This window comes from Cladophialophora immunda (genome assembly GCF_000835495.1).
Source record: "Cladophialophora immunda strain CBS 83496 unplaced genomic scaffold supercont1.4, whole genome shotgun sequence".
In the NCBI taxonomy this organism is placed as follows: domain Eukaryota; kingdom Fungi; phylum Ascomycota; class Eurotiomycetes; order Chaetothyriales; family Herpotrichiellaceae; genus Cladophialophora; species Cladophialophora immunda.
Window position 1 is genome coordinate 1,593,096 of NW_015622544.1, and position 18,273 is coordinate 1,611,368.

At 55.5% G+C, this 18,273-nt stretch overlaps 8 protein-coding genes across 8 annotated transcripts; 4 read left to right on the plus strand and 4 right to left on the minus strand.

The window, feature by feature from the left end:
- The first annotated feature begins 138 nt into the window (after positions 1-138).
- PV07_06946 (uncharacterized protein) lies at positions 139-2,420 on the plus strand. Its single transcript, XM_016393981.1, has one exon. It carries the CDS (start codon positions 617-619, stop codon positions 2,102-2,104), a length of 1,488 nt encoding a protein of 495 aa, XP_016247400.1. The 5' UTR covers positions 139-616; the 3' UTR covers positions 2,105-2,420.
- Positions 2,421-2,958: 538 nt separating this feature from the next.
- On the plus strand, positions 2,959-4,251 carry PV07_06947 (uncharacterized protein; the record flags this gene model as incomplete). Its single annotated transcript, XM_016393982.1, has 1 exon — positions 2,959-4,251. The coding sequence occupies one exon, from the start codon at positions 2,959-2,961 to the stop codon at positions 4,249-4,251; it is 1,293 nt and encodes a 430-aa protein (XP_016247401.1).
- Positions 4,252-4,354: 103 nt separating this feature from the next.
- On the minus strand, positions 4,355-5,247 carry PV07_06948 (uncharacterized protein). The gene has a single exon (XM_016393983.1). It carries the CDS (start codon positions 5,239-5,241, stop codon positions 4,690-4,692), a length of 552 nt encoding a protein of 183 aa, XP_016247402.1. The 5' UTR covers positions 5,242-5,247; the 3' UTR covers positions 4,355-4,689.
- Positions 5,248-6,127: 880 nt separating this feature from the next.
- On the plus strand, positions 6,128-7,222 carry PV07_06949 (uncharacterized protein; the record flags this gene model as incomplete). The annotated part of the gene is made up of 1 exon (XM_016393984.1): positions 6,128-7,222. One exon carries the CDS (start codon positions 6,128-6,130, stop codon positions 7,220-7,222), a length of 1,095 nt encoding a protein of 364 aa, XP_016247403.1.
- Positions 7,223-7,569: 347 nt separating this feature from the next.
- On the plus strand, positions 7,570-10,006 carry PV07_06950 (uncharacterized protein). Its single transcript, XM_016393985.1, has 2 exons — positions 7,570-9,269; positions 9,326-10,006. Exons 1-2 carry the CDS (start codon positions 7,602-7,604, stop codon positions 9,494-9,496), a joined length of 1,839 nt encoding a protein of 612 aa, XP_016247404.1. The 5' UTR covers positions 7,570-7,601; the 3' UTR covers positions 9,497-10,006.
- A 62-nt stretch (positions 10,007-10,068) lies between these two features.
- Positions 10,069-11,202, minus strand: PV07_06951 (uncharacterized protein; the record flags this gene model as incomplete). The annotated part of the gene is made up of 2 exons (XM_016393986.1): positions 10,069-10,614; positions 10,702-11,202. The coding sequence occupies 2 exons, from the start codon at positions 11,200-11,202 to the stop codon at positions 10,069-10,071; spliced, it is 1,047 nt and encodes a 348-aa protein (XP_016247405.1).
- Positions 11,203-11,867: 665 nt separating this feature from the next.
- On the minus strand, positions 11,868-14,834 carry PV07_06952 (uncharacterized protein; the record flags this gene model as incomplete). Its single annotated transcript, XM_016393987.1, has 2 exons — positions 11,868-14,542; positions 14,618-14,834. The coding sequence occupies 2 exons, from the start codon at positions 14,832-14,834 to the stop codon at positions 11,868-11,870; spliced, it is 2,892 nt and encodes a 963-aa protein (XP_016247406.1).
- Positions 14,835-15,121: 287 nt separating this feature from the next.
- On the minus strand, positions 15,122-17,492 carry PV07_06953 (uncharacterized protein). The gene is made up of 3 exons (XM_016393988.1): positions 16,395-17,492; positions 15,689-16,341; positions 15,122-15,632 (listed from the first exon to the last, which is right to left on the minus strand). Exons 1-3 carry the CDS (start codon positions 17,296-17,298, stop codon positions 15,339-15,341), a joined length of 1,851 nt encoding a protein of 616 aa, XP_016247407.1. The 5' UTR covers positions 17,299-17,492; the 3' UTR covers positions 15,122-15,338.
- Between the last annotated feature and the right edge of the window lie 781 nt (positions 17,493-18,273).

Below are 18,273 nucleotides of genomic sequence, written 5' to 3' on the forward strand. Positions count from 1 at the left end.
ATCGATTCGCGTCGAGTGCTTGCGTGAGAGAAACATTGGGATTCCCTGCTGCCCCCTTACGAGTACATACATCACCAAACTCCAGAGGGACTAGGCTATGCAATAACGCATCGAGCCCGCCCATCCTCGCCGTCTCGCCATCTCGCCATCGAAGGAGTCCTGTCTTCCCCCCTCCCCCTCCCCGCTTTTTCCAACCTTCACTGAACCTTCACCATCTCACCATCACTCTTTGAACATCCAGCGTTCTCTCCCTTCATAAGTAATTGCAGTCCTTGAAGAGCGTCGTTTCCCATTTGATACCAGACTTGTCATTTCTTGCGTGTTTGTGACCCTTGAGACTCAGCAGCGTCCTTGACTGATTCGTGCCGGCGCGTTCATGGTCTTGAATCACTAAAGGCTGTTGCCTTCTTCCCAGCCTAACCAGGACACGGTTCCCTACAGCCTCTGTGTGTAACGGGCAAACACGGTTGCTTCAGCTATCGCAGCGCGACACGGTGTCCAAAGATTGTTTTGGGGCCTCGATCCTTCTGTATCTCTTCATGCGATCACTCCGCTTCAGCGACACTGCCTCTCACCACTTTTGAATCTCTCACTTACTTGGTCAATTGGCGAAACCATGGAGCACATTTCTCCGGCTGAGGCGCGTGGACATTCCTGCCTAGCAGCGCCCTCGAAATCGTCGTTTCGTTCTGCCGGAGCGGGTGATGAATCTTCTCGAGAGACACCCGATGACCCACTCCCAGATAATCGAAAGGAATCCACCAGAATCACCGTCACAGAGCGTACTGTGAACAATCACATACCCCCAATGATGAAGATGCAACATCCGACCTCTTTGATCTTGAGAGCTAAGCAACGTGCATCCATACCTGCCTTGCTGTCGACGAACAAACCTCACCCTGAACGGACGGCGGGCGGGGGACAAAAGAGTGCCTTTCTCTCCATCTTACCTCGCGATCTACATTTCCTCCTTGCTACCACCTTCGTCGATTTTGACACGTTACTCGCTCTTCGACAAACATGTCGCTCACTCTACGAAACGCTTCCCACGGATGTAGTCCGCCGCGTTCGATCCAAGATGGTCAAGGAAAGCCTTGACAACGAGGCGGAGCAGTATCGGGAGTACAGATCCATCTATCCACGACAACGACTTGGTCACCTCTGGGACTTGCTTTATGCCGCCTTTGATTTCCGGCTTATTGAGCGCCCCGCCAGAGAACTCCGATGCTATGGCTGTCTCGAGGAAAAGCCCTTGTGGTGCTTTGTTGAGCGAATGAGCAACCGTGGCACAGGTCTAGGGGCCAAATTTGCCCAAAACAGGCTATGTAAGGACTGCATGCGCAGATACCGTGACATTGAGGGGGAATGGTGGAAGGAGAACTGGGTCAAGAAGAGCGATATGGTTCGCAAATCGAGCAAAGGCCGCAGACTTCGTCGGTGGATGCTTGAAGGCCGAAGCCTGGTCAATCCGGACGAGGAAATCGGAGTCTGCTCCTCCTGCGGCAGCTCCACTTTCGAGTTGTGGTGGGGATGTGTCCCGTGCTTTGAACTGGAGGAGCAAAGACGACGGGAGGAAGATCTCATGGAAATCGACGGCTTGGAGCGGAAATTTGCCGAGGTCATGGAGACCTGGCGAGGGCGGAAGAGAGTGACACGCCGAAGACGCCACGCAAGTCGCGATCGCCGCGGGAGGAAATGGTGGGCCACCAGCTTCATATTTGCAGGAGGGCTTGCAGACCGAAAGGCTGCTCTGATTGAATGGAAGGAGAACAAGGACAGCAAGAAGTCTGGGAGCGGTACGACCAAAGCCTACCATCAAGACTCGCGGTGGCACGCCCTCGACCAGATCCCGTTACCCAAGAGCCGCCGGGAAGCGAGGTGCTCATCCTGTTGGGTCCCCAACTGTCCTCGGCGAACTTACATTCTCGGGTTGGCGTATGAAAGACCGCTGCCGAGGGAGCGTTGGTGTGCCGGGTGCAAACAGGAGTTCGATCAACGACTTGCAAGGAAGGGGTACCGGAAATGGAGAATGAAGATGAGCAACAACGAAAAGTCGGACAACGACTGGCCTGAGTCCTTGGCCTGGCTATTTGAAGAGAGTTGAGGTCAATATAGACGCGATTACGACGGACATGAAGGCGCTTGAGGCGTTGGGACGCACGACACGAATTCTTATGACGGGTTCATTGGGCCTCCAGACAAGACGAAATGATCAGAATGTACCACAAATGAAATAATCCCTTTCGCTCTCGGATTGACAGCTGGCACACATGCGTAGCAAAATGGGTTTGGAGGTCTCTTTTCAACAGCAATCTCTGCCCCAACCCTTCCACGATGCCCGCCGAGCAGCTTGTTCTCGGCTCAAACCTGAAGAGAGAGACGTGGAAGTTGTTACGTGCTGAGTGAAGGCCTTGTCTACCGAAATGGGACACCTGTTGCCGATTCCAGGGATTCTCCGCCCTCACTCGGACCCCATTCTCACCTCGTATACCAAAGAACACGGCCTCCGAGGGACCATATAATCCATCGAACAAGACCGCGGTCAATGAGGCACCCTGCTCATAATCCGCCTTCCATCGCCAGCCGCCATCGAACGTGACTCGACAGGTTACAGCAGCCTGATTCAGCATGGTTGAGCTTGGGTTCTGACCGAAGTACATCAACAATGCACATCGGCCATTATCTTGGCCGGGTAGCGCTCACTGTCAGCACAGATATTGGGAAAGCATGATGAATTGTGCAAGCCAAGTGATGGACTGAAATTTCAGGGCAAGACGAGATCAAGCACACAAGGGACAGCAGGAGGTTGTGAATACTCGATGTCGATGGAGCGATAACTCCGTCTCTTTGCATCCTCCAGAGACTCGCCCTGTCTCGGTCGACTGTCTTCGCTCTCTCCTACGAACTCGAGAAGCACCGGGAACCTGTCGAGCAGATTGCCCCCCAGTAAGAGAAAAAATGGCCACGAAACTACAGGTCCCGCCATCTTCGTCCATCGTCAACGTCTCGGTCATCGACAGCACCGCTCGCCTCCACAACCTCTCCTACTACGTCGCCATGACTCCTCTCTACCCGGGCTACGAACGCAGCTCCGTGCCCTGCTACGTCTTCCTGATCCATCACCCGGCGACAAACACCCGGCTGCTATACGACCTGGCCCTGCGCAAGAATTTCCGCACCCACCTGAACCCGCACCTGGTCAAGAAGATGGCGCCGCTGCAGATGGAGTTCAGGGTCGAGAAGGACACGGCCGAGATTCTGCAAGAGAACGGCCTCGACCTGCGGGACATCGACGCCATTATCCTGTCGCATCATCACTTCGACCACGTCGGGGACACGACCAAGTTCCCTGCCACGACGAAACTGCTCGTCGGCCCCGGTACCAAGGCGACGTACTGGCCGGGGTATCCTGAGGACCCCGACAATCAGGATTCGACCGCGGACACGTACGCCGGGCGCGAGGTGGTGGAGCTGGCGTTCGAGCAGAGCGATCCCCGGGTCTGCGAGATCGGCGGCTTCAAGGCGTGGGACTATTTCGGCGACGGCAGCTTCTACGTCCTCCACACGCCGGGCCACACCGCAAACCATCTCTCCGCGCTGGCGAGGACGACAACGGCGGCGGCGGCGGCGGCGGCCACGGGCGGTGAGAGCTCAACCTTCATCCTCATGGCCGGCGACCTCGTGCACAGCTGCATGTGCTTCCGCCCGTCGACGCGGTATCCGCTTCCCGAAACCATCGTCCTAGAATCAACCAGCTCCTCAGAAAGCACTATTACCGCACCGCCCTCGTCCTCCCGGCCCCATTCCCCGTCTTCGCACGGGACAGAGCCCCTGGCACGCCGCCACCGACTCTACCAGCCCCCGCCCCCGCCCCCGTCACCATCGTCATTACCGCCTTCGACCTGCACTACGAGTGAAGACTCCCGCACCCAGCCGTTCTGCCTGATCGCCGGCGCCGTCGAAGAAGACGCCGCGCTCTCGCAGGCCAACGCGGGCGTGCTCGCGGACTGTTTCGACACCGACGAGGACGTCCTGGTCATCTACGCGCACGACGACAGTCTGCTGGACGGCGTGCTCGAGTTCTTCCCCCGCAGCGATGCCAACGCGTGGAAGGAGAAGGGGTGGGGCAGGAAGGGTCATTGGCGGTTTCTGGGCAGGATGGTGCGCGCGCTCAACAACCCTGGTGAGGGCGAGGATGAGCGCACGCAAAAAGGAGAGGGCCAGTGTGTCGTCCCCGAGGATATTTCTTGAGGCGAGGCATGAATACAAGAAAAGGACGCGAGAGGAGAGATGGAGGGTGCAATGGAAAAGTGACACAGTCAGACGGATGAAGGGTGAAGGGACCCGTGGTTTAGCACTTTTGGAGGGTTAAATAGCGAGTATAATATGACCTTTTTTTTTAGCGATACATGTTGTCCATATCTCCCAATGGACCATTTTTGGTAAAAGGGGGAGGACGGTCTTCGACACATGAACATAACGAGGAAACACCGATAACCAACGCCAACAACACAAACACAACGCATCGCGCCCTCCCTTTTGATGGTTTAGTTGGCAATCTGGTCATACAAGGAACTCTCCCCTAACTAGTCAATCCATGCAAGCACTCGACAAAAGCTATCCCCAATATATATTTTTGTACAATCCCACCAACATATGGTCTCGAGAAGTATTACCTTGCTGAAAGTTTCAAGCCTTTGGGGCGGTCTTCTCGACGGCGTCCACAAACTCGACGGCCTCCTCGACGACCTCGTCCGTGATGCCCGGCAGGGTGACGTCGGGCAGGTATTTGCTGTGGCTCTCCCGGTGCGTGGCGGGGCCCTCCATGAAGTTGTGCATCTTCTGGGTCAGGTCGTCGCTGAGGCCGGGGGCCTTGTTGGAGGCGGAGGAGGAGCGCACAAAGTCGCGGGCGGCGCGGGCGGCGTCGTCAGTCACGCCGCTGGACGAGCGGCGGATGGTGCCGGCCATGAAGTCGTGGGCTGACTTGGCCGCGTCGTCCGAGATGCCGCTGCTCGAGCGACGGTGCGAAGCACCCATGCCGCTACTGCTGGTCGTGGGCAGGGCCGTTGTAGGGGCTTCTTGCTTGCTTTCCATCGTGGGTGGAGGTGGGGACGGTGGGTATGAGGGTGAGTTGTGTCTGTTGCTAAAGGGTAGAAAGTCCAAAGCAAAGGTGTTGTTCAAGCTGCAAGGAGGTCTTGGGTGTAGAAAGGTGAGCTTCCCCCGGACGACACCTGAAGTCATATCCTATCCCTTCTCACGGGCGAGGGGTCGCGTGCCTTACCCTAGGGTCCAAGGGCGGGGTTGCGTTCAGAGCTCACGAGATGGCCGCGGGCTCGTGTTCGGAAGGGGCAATAGAGCAACGCGGCCGTTCGTCAAGCATGGGTTGATTCGCTCCGTGCTTGTGTCATCTCTCGATGGCCTCTTGGGAGAGGGTAAGAGTGGAATGATGCCCGGGAAAGCTTTTCCAACATGAATAGGGCCTTAGCAGCAGTGAGGTACAAGAGATAGTGATCAACGAGAATGCTGGTGTTGTCAAAGGTGTGCTTTAGATCGCTGTCGCAAGCTGTGGAAACCTACCACTTACCTGGAATCGAGATTGAGGAGACAGAAGCGCGCCTTCAGCATTTTGATGGATTGTGACAAGCCATGAGAAGCATCGAAGGAGTAACAGCTTTGGAAGTGCAGAGAGTTGTACAGGGCAATAGTTGGGTTTGGTCTGACAAAAGAAAGGTGTGAGATCTGGGGGATTAGCGCAGGCAATTATCACGTCAGACAAAAGCAATATTCCCAGTGTGCATGTCCTTGGGATGGCAACTTTGCACAAACAGCGGACACTGGACACACTGCAGTCTCTTGCAAAGTCAAAAATGAAACCCAGCAGCATGCCTCAAGGACAGTCTCGGGGTGAAAAGAGGAACCAGATATGGTATGCTGTCCACTCTTGAGGGGTCCTCAGCGGCAGATTCGACCATGGGCTTGCACGGGAACAAAGTTGTGGAACGGGCACAGTAAGTATTTTGGCACCTACTTGTCATTCAGAGATATAACATCGTACAGAACATCCCGCAGTGCTGTCTCCTGCTTCCTCACGGCATACATCCTAAAGTCAGTCTAGTTACCTGCAACCATGGGCCACCCTCTTTCGTGTTTCACAGGTGCCGAACGTGGCGACGCTCCCGACACCGCTCACCCTGCAAGCCTCCCACCTCCCGAATCCGTTGCGTCTCTCCAGAGCCAGGACGGCCCAAAACAGGTTGGAAAGGGTCAGTGTGGTACAGTCTGGGCTTTGATGGATCTGGTCTTGAAAGTTCCCAACGAGGGTAAACAGGATCAGCTCTGGAACGATAGCTGCAACCACAGGAAGGCAGAGGATGCACTTCACCAGGCGCCCTGGGAACTCACGGCAGACATCAACATACCTCGTTGGAGTAACTGGGTTCAGCCCTCCGAGGCGACGTTCTGGAACGAGTTTCGCAGCTGGTTTCCCGAAGACTTCCAGCCAACCTGTGGCATTCTGTCGACCAGAATCCACCCTCTACCTCCGCGGGTCCGCGAGGCCATCGTGGACCTGTTCGCTCCTCAACCCATCAAAGACAACAAGACGAATTTCCTGGCGCTCCCGGAAAACCACGACTGCTTGGTCCGGCTGTACTTGGGTCGACGAGCCGAGCGATCAGCGTCCGCCTCGTTCCGACTGTGCAACTTCGACCTCATGGTCAATGAAATGGAGTACCTGCAACTTGATACGGGTACCTGGGCCAATGTCATGGCTCAAACGCTTGCAATACTGCACTGGAGGGCACAGATTGATGCCAACGACGTTGAATTTGTCTTGGGAAGGACTCCGCAAGTCGACGGCGAGCCGATAGCTCCGCGCTTAGAGAGCAGGCGCTGTGAGCTTGCGGACTTCCCCAACATTTTCAGGTCTGCGTTGCATCAACGGTCCATGGGCATCTGGCTGTTGGATTTTGACCAATGTCAGCCATTCCCAGATTCTCCAGCGGGTGTGAAACAGCTACAAAGAGCTTTCTATTTCAACGATCCATATTACCCTCGACCGGTTTCGAAGCACCCCAACGACATGGCCTTGTGGGAGACCTTCAAGGCCACTTATCTTCAAGCCAGTGCATCCCTCACGAAGAGCGAAATGCCGGGACTGTTTATAGAAGCAGTCGAGGAAGAAGGCCGACGGCGTGGTGCCGGAGGTTCTCTCTTCCAATAGTCTTGGTGTACGAGGTACAGGCTCTTTGACTGGAGGGCGCCGCTGCCGAGAAATCCTGGAGAGCCACAGGCCGATGGAAGCGAGAATACCCCGTGGCACCCCGTGGCACTGGCGGAAAAGATCCACGCCCCCAGCATCATTCGGTTACACCCACTCGGGACTATTCCTTTCGGGGATATTTGCCTGAGAAGTCGTTCATCTCGATCATTGAAAAATCGCCGTGTGTCCGGACGCCAGCCCTTGGTCAAATTGCTCTTTTCCGGCGTCCATGCGCCACATATGACGGATATTCAGAGTTATTGTTGGGGTGATTGACTTCCATTTTGGGAACCCCAATGAAATTGGATGCGGATCGAGGGGTTTTAAATATGGCATTCTTATGGTGGCCATCCGGCACCGTGACCAAGTCGGCCTTCTCGAGCATTGCCATCCCCAAGAACGACAGGACAAGCATTGGTTATCACGAGCCACCATGAGCATCGAGGTCTCCCTTTCTCCAAGCCAGTCTGGCTGGCATTTCCCCGCCGACCGGCAGCTCGACTTTTTCTCATCGAATCTCCCTGTACCTGGATACTCAGCTAAAACCAACAAGGACGAGCCCTCGATACCTGAGTTGCCTCTGTTTGCCGAGGCGAGGTCTCATGCCCTCGCAGACCCACACAAGGTTGCTGTCGTCGACAAGACCAAAGACCAAAGTTTTACCTTTGTCCAACTCCTGAATGATGTGGCAGCCTTAAAAGCTCAGATCCAACGATATATCTCAAGTTACGATCCAGCGATTTCAACCTTTGAGGAAGAACCGAGAGTCGCATTTCTTGCACCCTCAGGGTATGACTATGTCGTCACCCAGTGGGCAGTATGGGCCGCCGGGGCCGTTTCAGTGCCATTATGCACGTCTCACCCGCTCAAAGAACTCCAGTATACGATTTCGGACTCAGACCCGTCTCTGATTATTCTGCATCCGTCATTCCAGAAGTTCGAGGCTGGGCTGCAAGAACAAGCGCCAGGAATCCCAATTATGCCGCTGACACCGCACACTCGAAGCTCAAAAAACTTTCCGTTTCTCCCCAGATTTTCGACAGCTTTTCCATTATCTCGACGAGCCCTAATTATTTACACCTCCGGCACGACCTCGCGACCGAAAGGGTGCATCTCGACACATGAGACCATTACCTTCCAAGCACGCAGCCTGGTTGAAGCTTGGAAATATAGCCGGTCCGATCATTTGATCCACGTTCTTCCCCTTCACCATGTCCACGGCATCGTCAATGGACTTACTGCCACACTACTTGCTGGAGGGACGGTGGAAATGCATCCGAAATTCGACGCCAAGACGGTTTGGAATCGGTGGTCTCAGAAAGGGTCGTCGACGATGTTCATGGCTGTTCCCACCGTGTATTCAAGATTAATCGACTACTTTGACTCGAGCCTACGCGGAACGCCATCCGAGACTGCCGCGCGAGAAGGCGTCCGGGCCCTCCGCCTTATTGTCAGTGGGTCGGCTGCCCTGCCGGTGCCCACGAAGCGAAAGTTCGAGGAGATCTCAGGCCATGAATTACTTGAGCGATACGGCATGACTGAGATAGGGATGGCCCTGAGCTGCGGCTTGGAGAAGGAGAAGCGCATTGACGGGAGTGTTGGCTGGCCTTTGCCGGGTGTGCAGGTTCGCTTGACGGACGAGAAGACCGGTCAGGTCATTACGTCTTCCGGCAAGGACGAGTCGGGTTTGATTGAGATCCGGGGACCCAATGTGTTTACGGAGTATTTCCGGAGAGCGGAAGCCACTGTTGAGTCGTTTACGGGAGACGGCTGGTTCAAGACGGGCGACGTGGCGAAACGGGAAGACAACGGCGCCTACTTCATCCTTGGACGCGACAGTGTCGACATCATCAAGAGCGGCGGGTACAAGATCTCGGCGTTGGAGGTCGAAAGGAAGATTCTGGGGAACGAATCCTTGAGCGGCCTTGTGGGAGAAGTGGTGGTTGTCGGCGTCGAGGACCAGGAATGGGGCCAACGAGTCGCGGCCGTCATCAAGCTCAAGGACTCGGTAAGTCATGATCTGTCCTCGCTTCTGATCTTTTGAGTACTAACATTCCGACTCAGGCTGTCTCTACCGGCCTCGACCTGGCGACGCTCCGCAAACACCTGAAGGAAGACATGGCCGCGTACAAAGTGCCCACGATCCTGAAGGTCGTCGAGTCGATCGACCGCAACGCGATGGGCAAAGTCAACAAGAAGCAGATTCTGCAGCAGTACTTTGGGCCCAAAGAGTGATGCGATGCGACTTTTTGCCGCGCGCGGAACGGCGGTCGGAAACACTTACCGGCGACATTGTTCGGTGTTTTCGGATGGTCGACTTCGCCGACGGGGTCATGGATACACGGTGCGATACAAGCACGGAGGACGAATGAGGACGAGTGTCTCATTCCTCCGATAGACATACATTGGACATGGAGTGTGGAACGAGTGTGGAACGGATTCCTCCCATACAACCATGCTTTCAATCTCCCATTCTCCCTCATCTCGCCCGAGTCACTGTATCTGGGTATCTGGGTGATCCTACCCCTAGTCCCCTAGTAGAGAAGGGTGATGGAATGGATCGGATCGAGATGAAACGAGACCACCAGGGAACGCGAGAAAGCGGGTCTGGGGATGAACAGACTTGAAACACGGACAGAGAGACACAAACAAGTACGATTAGACCCTATGCAGACGGGTGTCTGTCTAGGTACAAAACAGCTCCGAGGTCCCATACTCCTCCCCTAACGCCTGTGCTCTGCTCTACTCCACTCTACTCTACTCTATTCCAGCATGGCTCTAGATCACCCACTGCCGTTGGAAGTCCTCTACTCGACCATGACGCGGTCCAAGAACCTCCACTCGGCGCGATTCTGTTCCTGATCCTCGTCGTCGTTGTCCATCCCCGTGTCTTCGTCCACCACCCACGGCCTCGCAGCACGGACCTGCCGGCCCACCGCGTCGGCCAAGCGCACCGCGGCGCGCAACGACCCCCGGCTCGCGCCCAAGTTGACGGACCCGAAGAAGTGGCCCTTGGCCTGCGGGCCGCAGCCGTCGGCCAGACAGCAGACGAACTCGAGCAGGCCGGTGTCGAGGTCGCCGATGACGGCGGCCTCGGCCAGCAGCTCGCCGTAGATGCAGCGGATGGCGAAGTGCGTCAGGTCGCCGCCCGAGCACGTCGACATGGCCGCCAGCACGCGCGGGCTGTGCTGCGCGTAGATGCGCTCAAACAGCCGCATGCCCCGCGCGGCTTTGGACTCGTGGTCGCCCGGCGTGGCGGCGGCGCGGAGGGACTGGTCGGCTTCTAGGATGCTGGAGAGGGCTGGGTGGGTGGTCTTGATGGCCTGCTGGAGCGCGAGGAGGGCATTGATGGCCTGTTTAGGTGGAAAAAAGGTCAGTTACCATGTCACTATTATTGGGTGGCTAGTGCAGCCTTCAACGTGCAGGGGCGAGAGACTTACCCTGGGGAATCCCACCAGCGTGCTGGCTTTCAAGCACGCCTCCCGGATCCGTCTGGCAACGGCGAGCAAATCTCCTGGTTCTCCGTCTTGTGCGGCCACATCCCTTCCGCTCAGATATGCCCAGAGCTCCCCGATTAGCTTCTCCTTGTGGAAGGCCAAAAGGAGCGCGGTGGTCAGAATGTACCACAAGGGCGAGGAGCCCGGAGTCTCTGCTGCAGTCTCCTGTGCGAAGATATCTTCCAGGACGGAAAAGTCGACTTTCCCCCGGGTGGCTGGCTTGACCATGGCAATGTCCGCCGAGGGTGCTGAAGTGGTGGAGATGGTGGTCGTCGACGAGGATACGGAGCTCGGAGTGTATGTGCCGTCGCTGCCGGATGAAGAGTCAACGCTCTCCTCATCCTCTGATCTCGGCATGGAGGGGATGGAATGCATGTATGTCTTTCGGGGAGGAGACGCCGTCCATGCACGGGCAAAGATGGTGAAGCCTTTTGCTTGAGCCATAGAGAGGTGGTGAGTGCTTCTTACTCAGGGAACGACACTAAAACGGGGAGGTGGTTGGCTTGGGTGGATCTTGCAACAGTGGCAATGGTGTATGAGGAGAATAGAAAAGGAAGAAGGAAGGATAATATATAAATTATTTCAATTGTGATGCCACTGTAGTGTACTGGATCATTCGACGCGGTTTGTATACTGACTTGTTCGGACTGATGGATACCGCGTGCTTACCAGGCTGAGCGGGGCAGAAATAAAAGGGGCCAGAGCCTTGGGGGAATCGCTGTGTATATAGCATACAGCTCCTAGGGGCAAGGCGTGGCATCTCCCGGGCATTTAACAGCACCAGAATCGCCATCTATCGCGCTTTATGCTTCGGTGCTGGAATTGTCGCCGTGATGCAGGCGTGGAGGTGGGAAGAGCGACACGGCGGGAGGCGAATCCTGCTGTCGGCCAGGACTCGGGATTCGCTCAACTGCTCTTCCGCTGCACCGGATGGCGGATCAGACGCCAATGGGAGATTTCTTGCACCGGCATCCAGAAGAATTCCCGGATCACGTGTGGTGATATCGATGGTGTCGCGGTGGTAGGATGGTAGGATGGTAGGGAGGAGCCGGAGCTCATGCTGGCTGCCCTCACACAGATCTCTCCAGTGAATGCACAACACGTTGCTGTCAGATAGCCCATGCTTCCACATCATCGCCCTCATGGATGAAGGGCTCATCAATCTGCTTGATGCCCAAATCCCCGCACAGAACGCATTGCTCAGCAACCAGTCCATCCAACTCGGCAACTAGCTTTTGTCGCTGGACACCCACACTCAGCCCCTGGTTGACCTCTGTCTGGAGATCCTTGATCCTCTTCCTCTTGCTGCTCCCTGAACTCTCAAGCACGCGCTTGCCCAGGCAGTCGCTGTGAAAGGCGTGCTGACACGGGAACACGAAGAACTGCCGGCTCAAGACCGGGAGCGTACAGATCCAGCACCGCTCTCCAGCTTCCACAATGGCGTAACGGTGATCTAATGCTGCAATCTCCGCTTTGATTTGCTCTGCCGTGTGTTGCGACAGATCCATTTCCTGCTTCAGGCTGTCAATGTGCCGCGAATAGTCCTCGAGTGCCTCGCATATCTCCTCTTTGAAATCGTCAATCACCACGAAGTCCGGGAAAAAAGGGATAAGGTCTTCGATCTTGAGCAGCTCGCATCTCTTCAAAAAACCGATCGCTTCTTTGATGGACGCGGCCTCTTTGATCTTCTTCTCGGCGATCAGCAGCCATAACCTCTTCCTAACTTTATCATTACCCTCTAATCGGTCGGCGACAATTGCTGCCAGGTCGATATCATCGTGCTGCAGTGCGAGTTCCACCGCTTGCTGATATTGTCCCATGGTACTGTAAATGTGCACACATGACTGCACTCGGTTATGCTGAATACAGAGCCTCAGTGCGAAGTCGGCGTCGTAGAATGGAGGTGAAGGCTGACTCTCAAGGTATCCCAACAGCATAGTTTCCGACGGCGACGGATGTGAAGCCATGATCGAGATGAGCGCATTGTGAACAGAAGCAGGCACCTCGAAGTTGTTTGTCACAACAAAGTTCAGGTAGCGCACCGCTTGATTCTGGTTCAAGGGCACGTTGGCGTTCTCATTGTAGCTGAGAAGTGCCGGGACGAGCTTTTGTGGGTCGAGATTGCTTCTTCGCACCAGAATCTCCACCAGTCCAACTGCCACGTGAGTCATGAGCACATTGCTATACCGATAGAACGTCTCGGGATTGCTCTGCTTGTTAAGGACCGACAGCGCCTCGTTCCATTTCTCTCGCTGTACCCAGTACGAAAGCACATAATCGTAGTCGGTGATGGTGTTGGCAAAGAACAGGAGCTCCTGTTCTCGGTCGTGGCTCGAGATTACTTCATAGACCGTCTTCGCATCGAGATCCGCCTTGTATTTGGTCACAAATTCTTGGAACTCGTTTCGAGCCTTCTCCAAATCCCGCTGGGCACCTCCGGCGTCGGTGTGCTCCAGCAATTCCGCTTTCGTGGCAACCATATCGTCCAGTGAGTTCAACTTGGCCATGAAGATCTGGACGAGCCATGTTGCTATCATCACTCGCTGCATGGTCGAGGACTTCTTGTATGAGCCCAGCTTGGCCAACAAATACCTCCTCAACGCTTCTTCTTGCCCATTATCGATCAACGACAGGCACACCTCCTCAAATGCTTTGCTGCTCTTTCCCCAAACGCTTGCCGCCTCCAAGTATTGTCCTTTGCTCGAGAGGTAGTCTCCGGAAGCTGTAGCGACAGAGTCCTTCTGTGCCGCTCCTTTAGCATAGCGAAGAGCAGCGTCGTAATGTTGTTGTTTCAGCATGATCTTCCAAATGTCCCGCTCCTCGTCGTTTGCCACCACCTCGAAGATTTCTTGGTTGGTGAAAAGCCAATACGTGTTCTTCTTTTGATCCGCCACCAAGTCAAGAGCGGACTGTCCAGGTTCCAGGACCGCCTGGTCGTAGACTACGCTGCCATCAAGGCGATTGACGGCAACAATTCGACCTTCGGCAAGGGCCAGGACATGCCACTGAGACAGAATAGCAGAGACAATGGGATCTTGTATCAACTTTCGACCTCCGCGGGCAGATATCGTTTCTGGAAACACGGAGCGAGGGTGGAGTTTAGCCTCGCTGAAAATCTTGGAGCCTAGACTGGAGGACGCGGGGGAGGTCAACAGCTGGCCCGTCAGGACACCCTGGGAATATAACCAGGCGAAACTGCGAGACGAGTCCGGACTAGCATCTTGTGCCTCGGGCGACACCGAAAAACATGACGGCGCCGTTGCTGATGCGCCTGTCGTGTCATGCGCGACAGGTGCTTCCTTGGAAAACAACTCGGCGTAGATGGAAGCTGAGCCTTCCTTTCCGCGGCCGCCCGTCTTGCCTATCCAGTGACAAAGTCTCGAATGCGACGCCACGATCACCCTCCGTATGTCTGTCTTGCCGTCGATTGTCTCCGCCCAAAGGCCCGTGACGGCGCCGTCGGGTATCTTCCAAACATGCGTGCAATATCGTTCTTCGCGGCGATAGAATTCCGACGCCGGCTCAATGTATATCTCATAGACATTCCCATCCACCGCGCCCACCAGGATCTCTCGTGTAGAGGCCGTCGGTTGTGAAGGGTTCCAAGCAACAGACTCGATGGACACGCCTTTGAGCCGGGACAGTGCCTTGGGCTGCTTCGACTGGCTGTGCAGGTAGAAGTTCTCTCCCAGGGTGGTGGTGATGATCAAATGGGACGCGGAAGGGTCGAGGAACATGCGGCGGATGAGCCCGACCTCGCTGGTCTTTTTGGGCAGGTCGACATCTAGGAGCACGCAATTACAACTTTAGTGACGGAGGTACTCTCCTTGCGGGTGAAGTAACGGGGGCAGGAACACACCATCAATGTCTGAAGGGCTCTCAAGATCTATCCGCAAGATGCGCCCCGTGGCCAGTGCGAGAATGAGCACGTTGTTGGCGACCTGGCCAGCCACGAAATCGGATGCGATGTTGAATTGCAGCTGTACTCGTTCGACGTTGAAGATGGGGAGCGACGTCTCGACGCCGCCTGAGGCCAGGCCGGGAGCCACGTAGCCGTCGTCTAGATCCAGCGCCATCGCGCCGCGTGCGTGTCGGGTTCAACGCATTATGAACCAGTGGTGGAATTGTACGTCTGGTGGCTAGGGACAGGTCGTTGGTTCGATCAAGTGGACGTTCGGGTGAGTTGTTCGTCGAGTCCCGTGGTCATGGCAAGGCTGCGTCATCAACATCCACGTGACTGACAGCCTCGGGAGTAGAGCCTTGCCAAAAGTGACTTGTTGCAAAGGGCACGGGCAAACTATTTTCAATTGGTCTCTTCAGGTGTGCCGTCTACTTTCGTCGCAATGGAACAAAATACAAGTGATTGAATGCATGCGTGGATTGTCTATAGCCAGTCCTGCTGTAGTATTAATATAGGATCATCACTCCTCCAACGCCATCGCTTGCTTTGTCGCTGCGAATGAGGAGCAGAACCTGCCCAAAATCGACCGCTTAATATTGTACACATAGAATCGTTTGATTCGCCCAACTCAATGGAATTCGTGTCCTCGTACTCCCACAGAAATGCTGTACGCATCTCTTTATTTGGCAGCAAACCTCGACCTGGCTCTCAAGTTTGCACCAAATTTCCACAAGACGAAAATGCCGATGATGCCACCGACAGTCAGCCCCGCAAGCAAGCTGACGCCACTGCCGACGCCCAAGTTGTGGAACAAGGGGCGGGAGAAGTGAATCGCACCCGCGGCGATCGACGAACGGGCAAAATCGTTGCCGGCGAAGAGCGACGCAGCGTATTGCGGGTACGTCAAGGGGATGTAGATGAAGATACACTGGAAGAGGATGAAGATCCCGACCGTGAATACCACGACACCGAGCTGCAGAGGGGATCAGTCACAGTCCGGAATTGAGGGGGTGGTGCGCTCGAACTTACCGTGGGCACGATCCAGTGGATCTTGGGGGAGCTGTTACCAGTCCATGCAAACCAGAACAAACCGATGGGCAACAGCAGACTTGCTGGAAGGGCGGGAATGAGACGTCGCTCAGGCTCTCCAAGACCTCTGGTGCGAATCTCCGGCTCGAACACAAAGTGCAGGTACAGGACGTAGATGGTAATGGCAATGCTAACGCCGACCGAGATGGAGAGGAAAATCAGGCCAATCTCGCCGCCGTTCATGCCGTAGCCATGTGTGGCCTTGCCTGGGTTGCCGGTCGCGTAGACAAGAGGGAAGACTTCGAAGAAAGAGTAGAATATGCTGTACATCAAGGCCGTGTAAAGGCTGGTGAAGAGCACGGCAGGGTCGAGGATGTTGATCTGGGCCGGTCGCCAGAGGTTGCCAACCACCACTTCATTGACAGTCAATTTCTCTTGGTCGATCTCGGACTGGGACTTGAGATTGTTGTTGCCGGTCAATTTGCGAAGACGAGCAGCGCGGCGGAGCAGGATGTTGGAGGAAGATGTCTCGGGCAGCAGGAACAGGAGCGAGACGTAGACCGGAGCGGCGAGCCAGACGATCTCCCAGAGCGACCAATGCCAGTTCGTGGCGGGCACCGAGAAGCCGGAGATGATGGGACCAAGAGCGGGACCTGTGGTTTGTTAGCAAAAATCACCCGCATTTACTTTGTCTGGATGCACCTACCAGCTGTAGCAAAAGCGGCCCACCCGGTGAGGAAGTAAGGAAGCTTCAGGAGCGAGAAGATGTCGCCAATCGATGCACCGCCGGTGGCCAAACACGGGCTGCCGAAGAAGCCCTGCAGAAAACGCAAAACGACGAGCGCAGGGAAGCTGTTGACCACGGCAGTGGGGATGGAAATGATCACAAAGATTCCCAAGGTGATCATATAAGGCGGGTTGCGGCCGATGATAGGAATCTCCGACAGGGGGCTGAAGATCAGAGGACCAATGCCGTACCCCAAGACGTACATAGACAAGCCGAGCGCAGCGACGTTCGGCGAGACCCCCATCTTTTCAACAATGACCGGCTCAGACGGCGTGAAGATGGCCGATCCCATATAGACGGCAAGAGTGTACAGGTAGATTTGCAGGACGACGATGGTTTTCTTGCCCCGGGACCAGTTCTGTGGATTCTCCGGGTCATCGGTGGCATACCAGTCGACCAAGATGGTGCCATCGGAAGTGACTTGCGGCGCGATGGGTCGACTAACTTGATTCTTCAGCGTCTCTTGCCGCGTGGCGTTGGAATAGGCTTGTTCGAGATCGGCGCGGGTGTTGACTTGGCTCAGCTCGGGTCGAGTCATGATTTTGGACAGCGTCCGGTCTGAAAGAGCAACGGACTCGCCATCTGCGGCCGTTCTGGCAGCAGAAAGGCTGTGGGCATCGTCGGAATCCTCCTCGATCCTCTTCTCAATATCCTCAGGCACGGGGAGTACTGGCTGTGTTGGGGTTGCAGCACCAAGCTTGTGAGATTGGTAGGAGTCGGGCAGCACAAAATCGGATCTTTCCTCTGGGTACTGGAAATATTTGTTCCTCGTCACGAAACGGACCACCTGGCCCACAGGGGCATCCCGCAACAGGGCGGACATGGTGAGGACTGCTTCAAGGGGTGTTGAGGTAGAAAGCGATAGGGAAGTACGAGGGACTGCGACAACGGGCTTGGAGTCGCGAGGGAATGTATGCGTTTCTTGTAGAAGGCTTGAAGAGGCCGATGATGGACAGGACAAAAGAAGACATGTTGGGATTGTATAATATAGTTCTTACCGACCCTTGAGTTTCGCATCCCAATGCGGCAAATACAAGCATGTCACTATGCAGCCAAACATTCTAAATCACCGTATCTCCCAAGCCACGTACGGCGGGCTTGAGATGGTCCGCCGCCCAGATCCTGAATAATCAATGAGGTAACGTCAAGAAGGGGGCAAGCGCCAAAACGGAGACCGGGTATAAGCCAGAAGCTTCTCCACGGAAGCCCAATTAAACCCGTCTTGTCATGGACAATACCCGCTGGGGGGGCTAGGGAGAATCGAGAAAAAACGAGACAGATGCGCGCGTTATTTTGCGAGCGACGGAGTGGAAATGCGCGCGGCAGAGTTCGACCGAAGATGCGGGACGAATAAGAGGTGGCGAGGAGGGGAAAGGGTAACGTAAAGCAGAGGGAGCTGGCGACTGGCTGACGGGATTGCGTGCATCATTACGGTACTCGAGGCACCACTTATCCTCCGGAGATCGAACGGACGGCGCAAAGGTGAAAAAGGGGACCAGAGCAAGAAGGATGGAAAACAGAAGAAAAAAAAAAACACCGTCCAAGGCCGTAGAGAGGGGACCCGAGTGCGGCTTGGCAATGACGCCAGCCAAGCCTCTTCCCACTCTTTGTCAGCAGCCACACGGCCAGACACCAGTGACGTCCAAGACGCCATTCTGTAAGCACCATGAATGTCCGTCCTCCAGCCCATGTGTTTCACGCCTGCTCGTATGGCCACCTCTCCAAGATCCCCAGCGACATGCGTGTCCAGATGTCCAGACCTCAGAAGCCCCTCCCACCAATGAAACATACCTCAAGC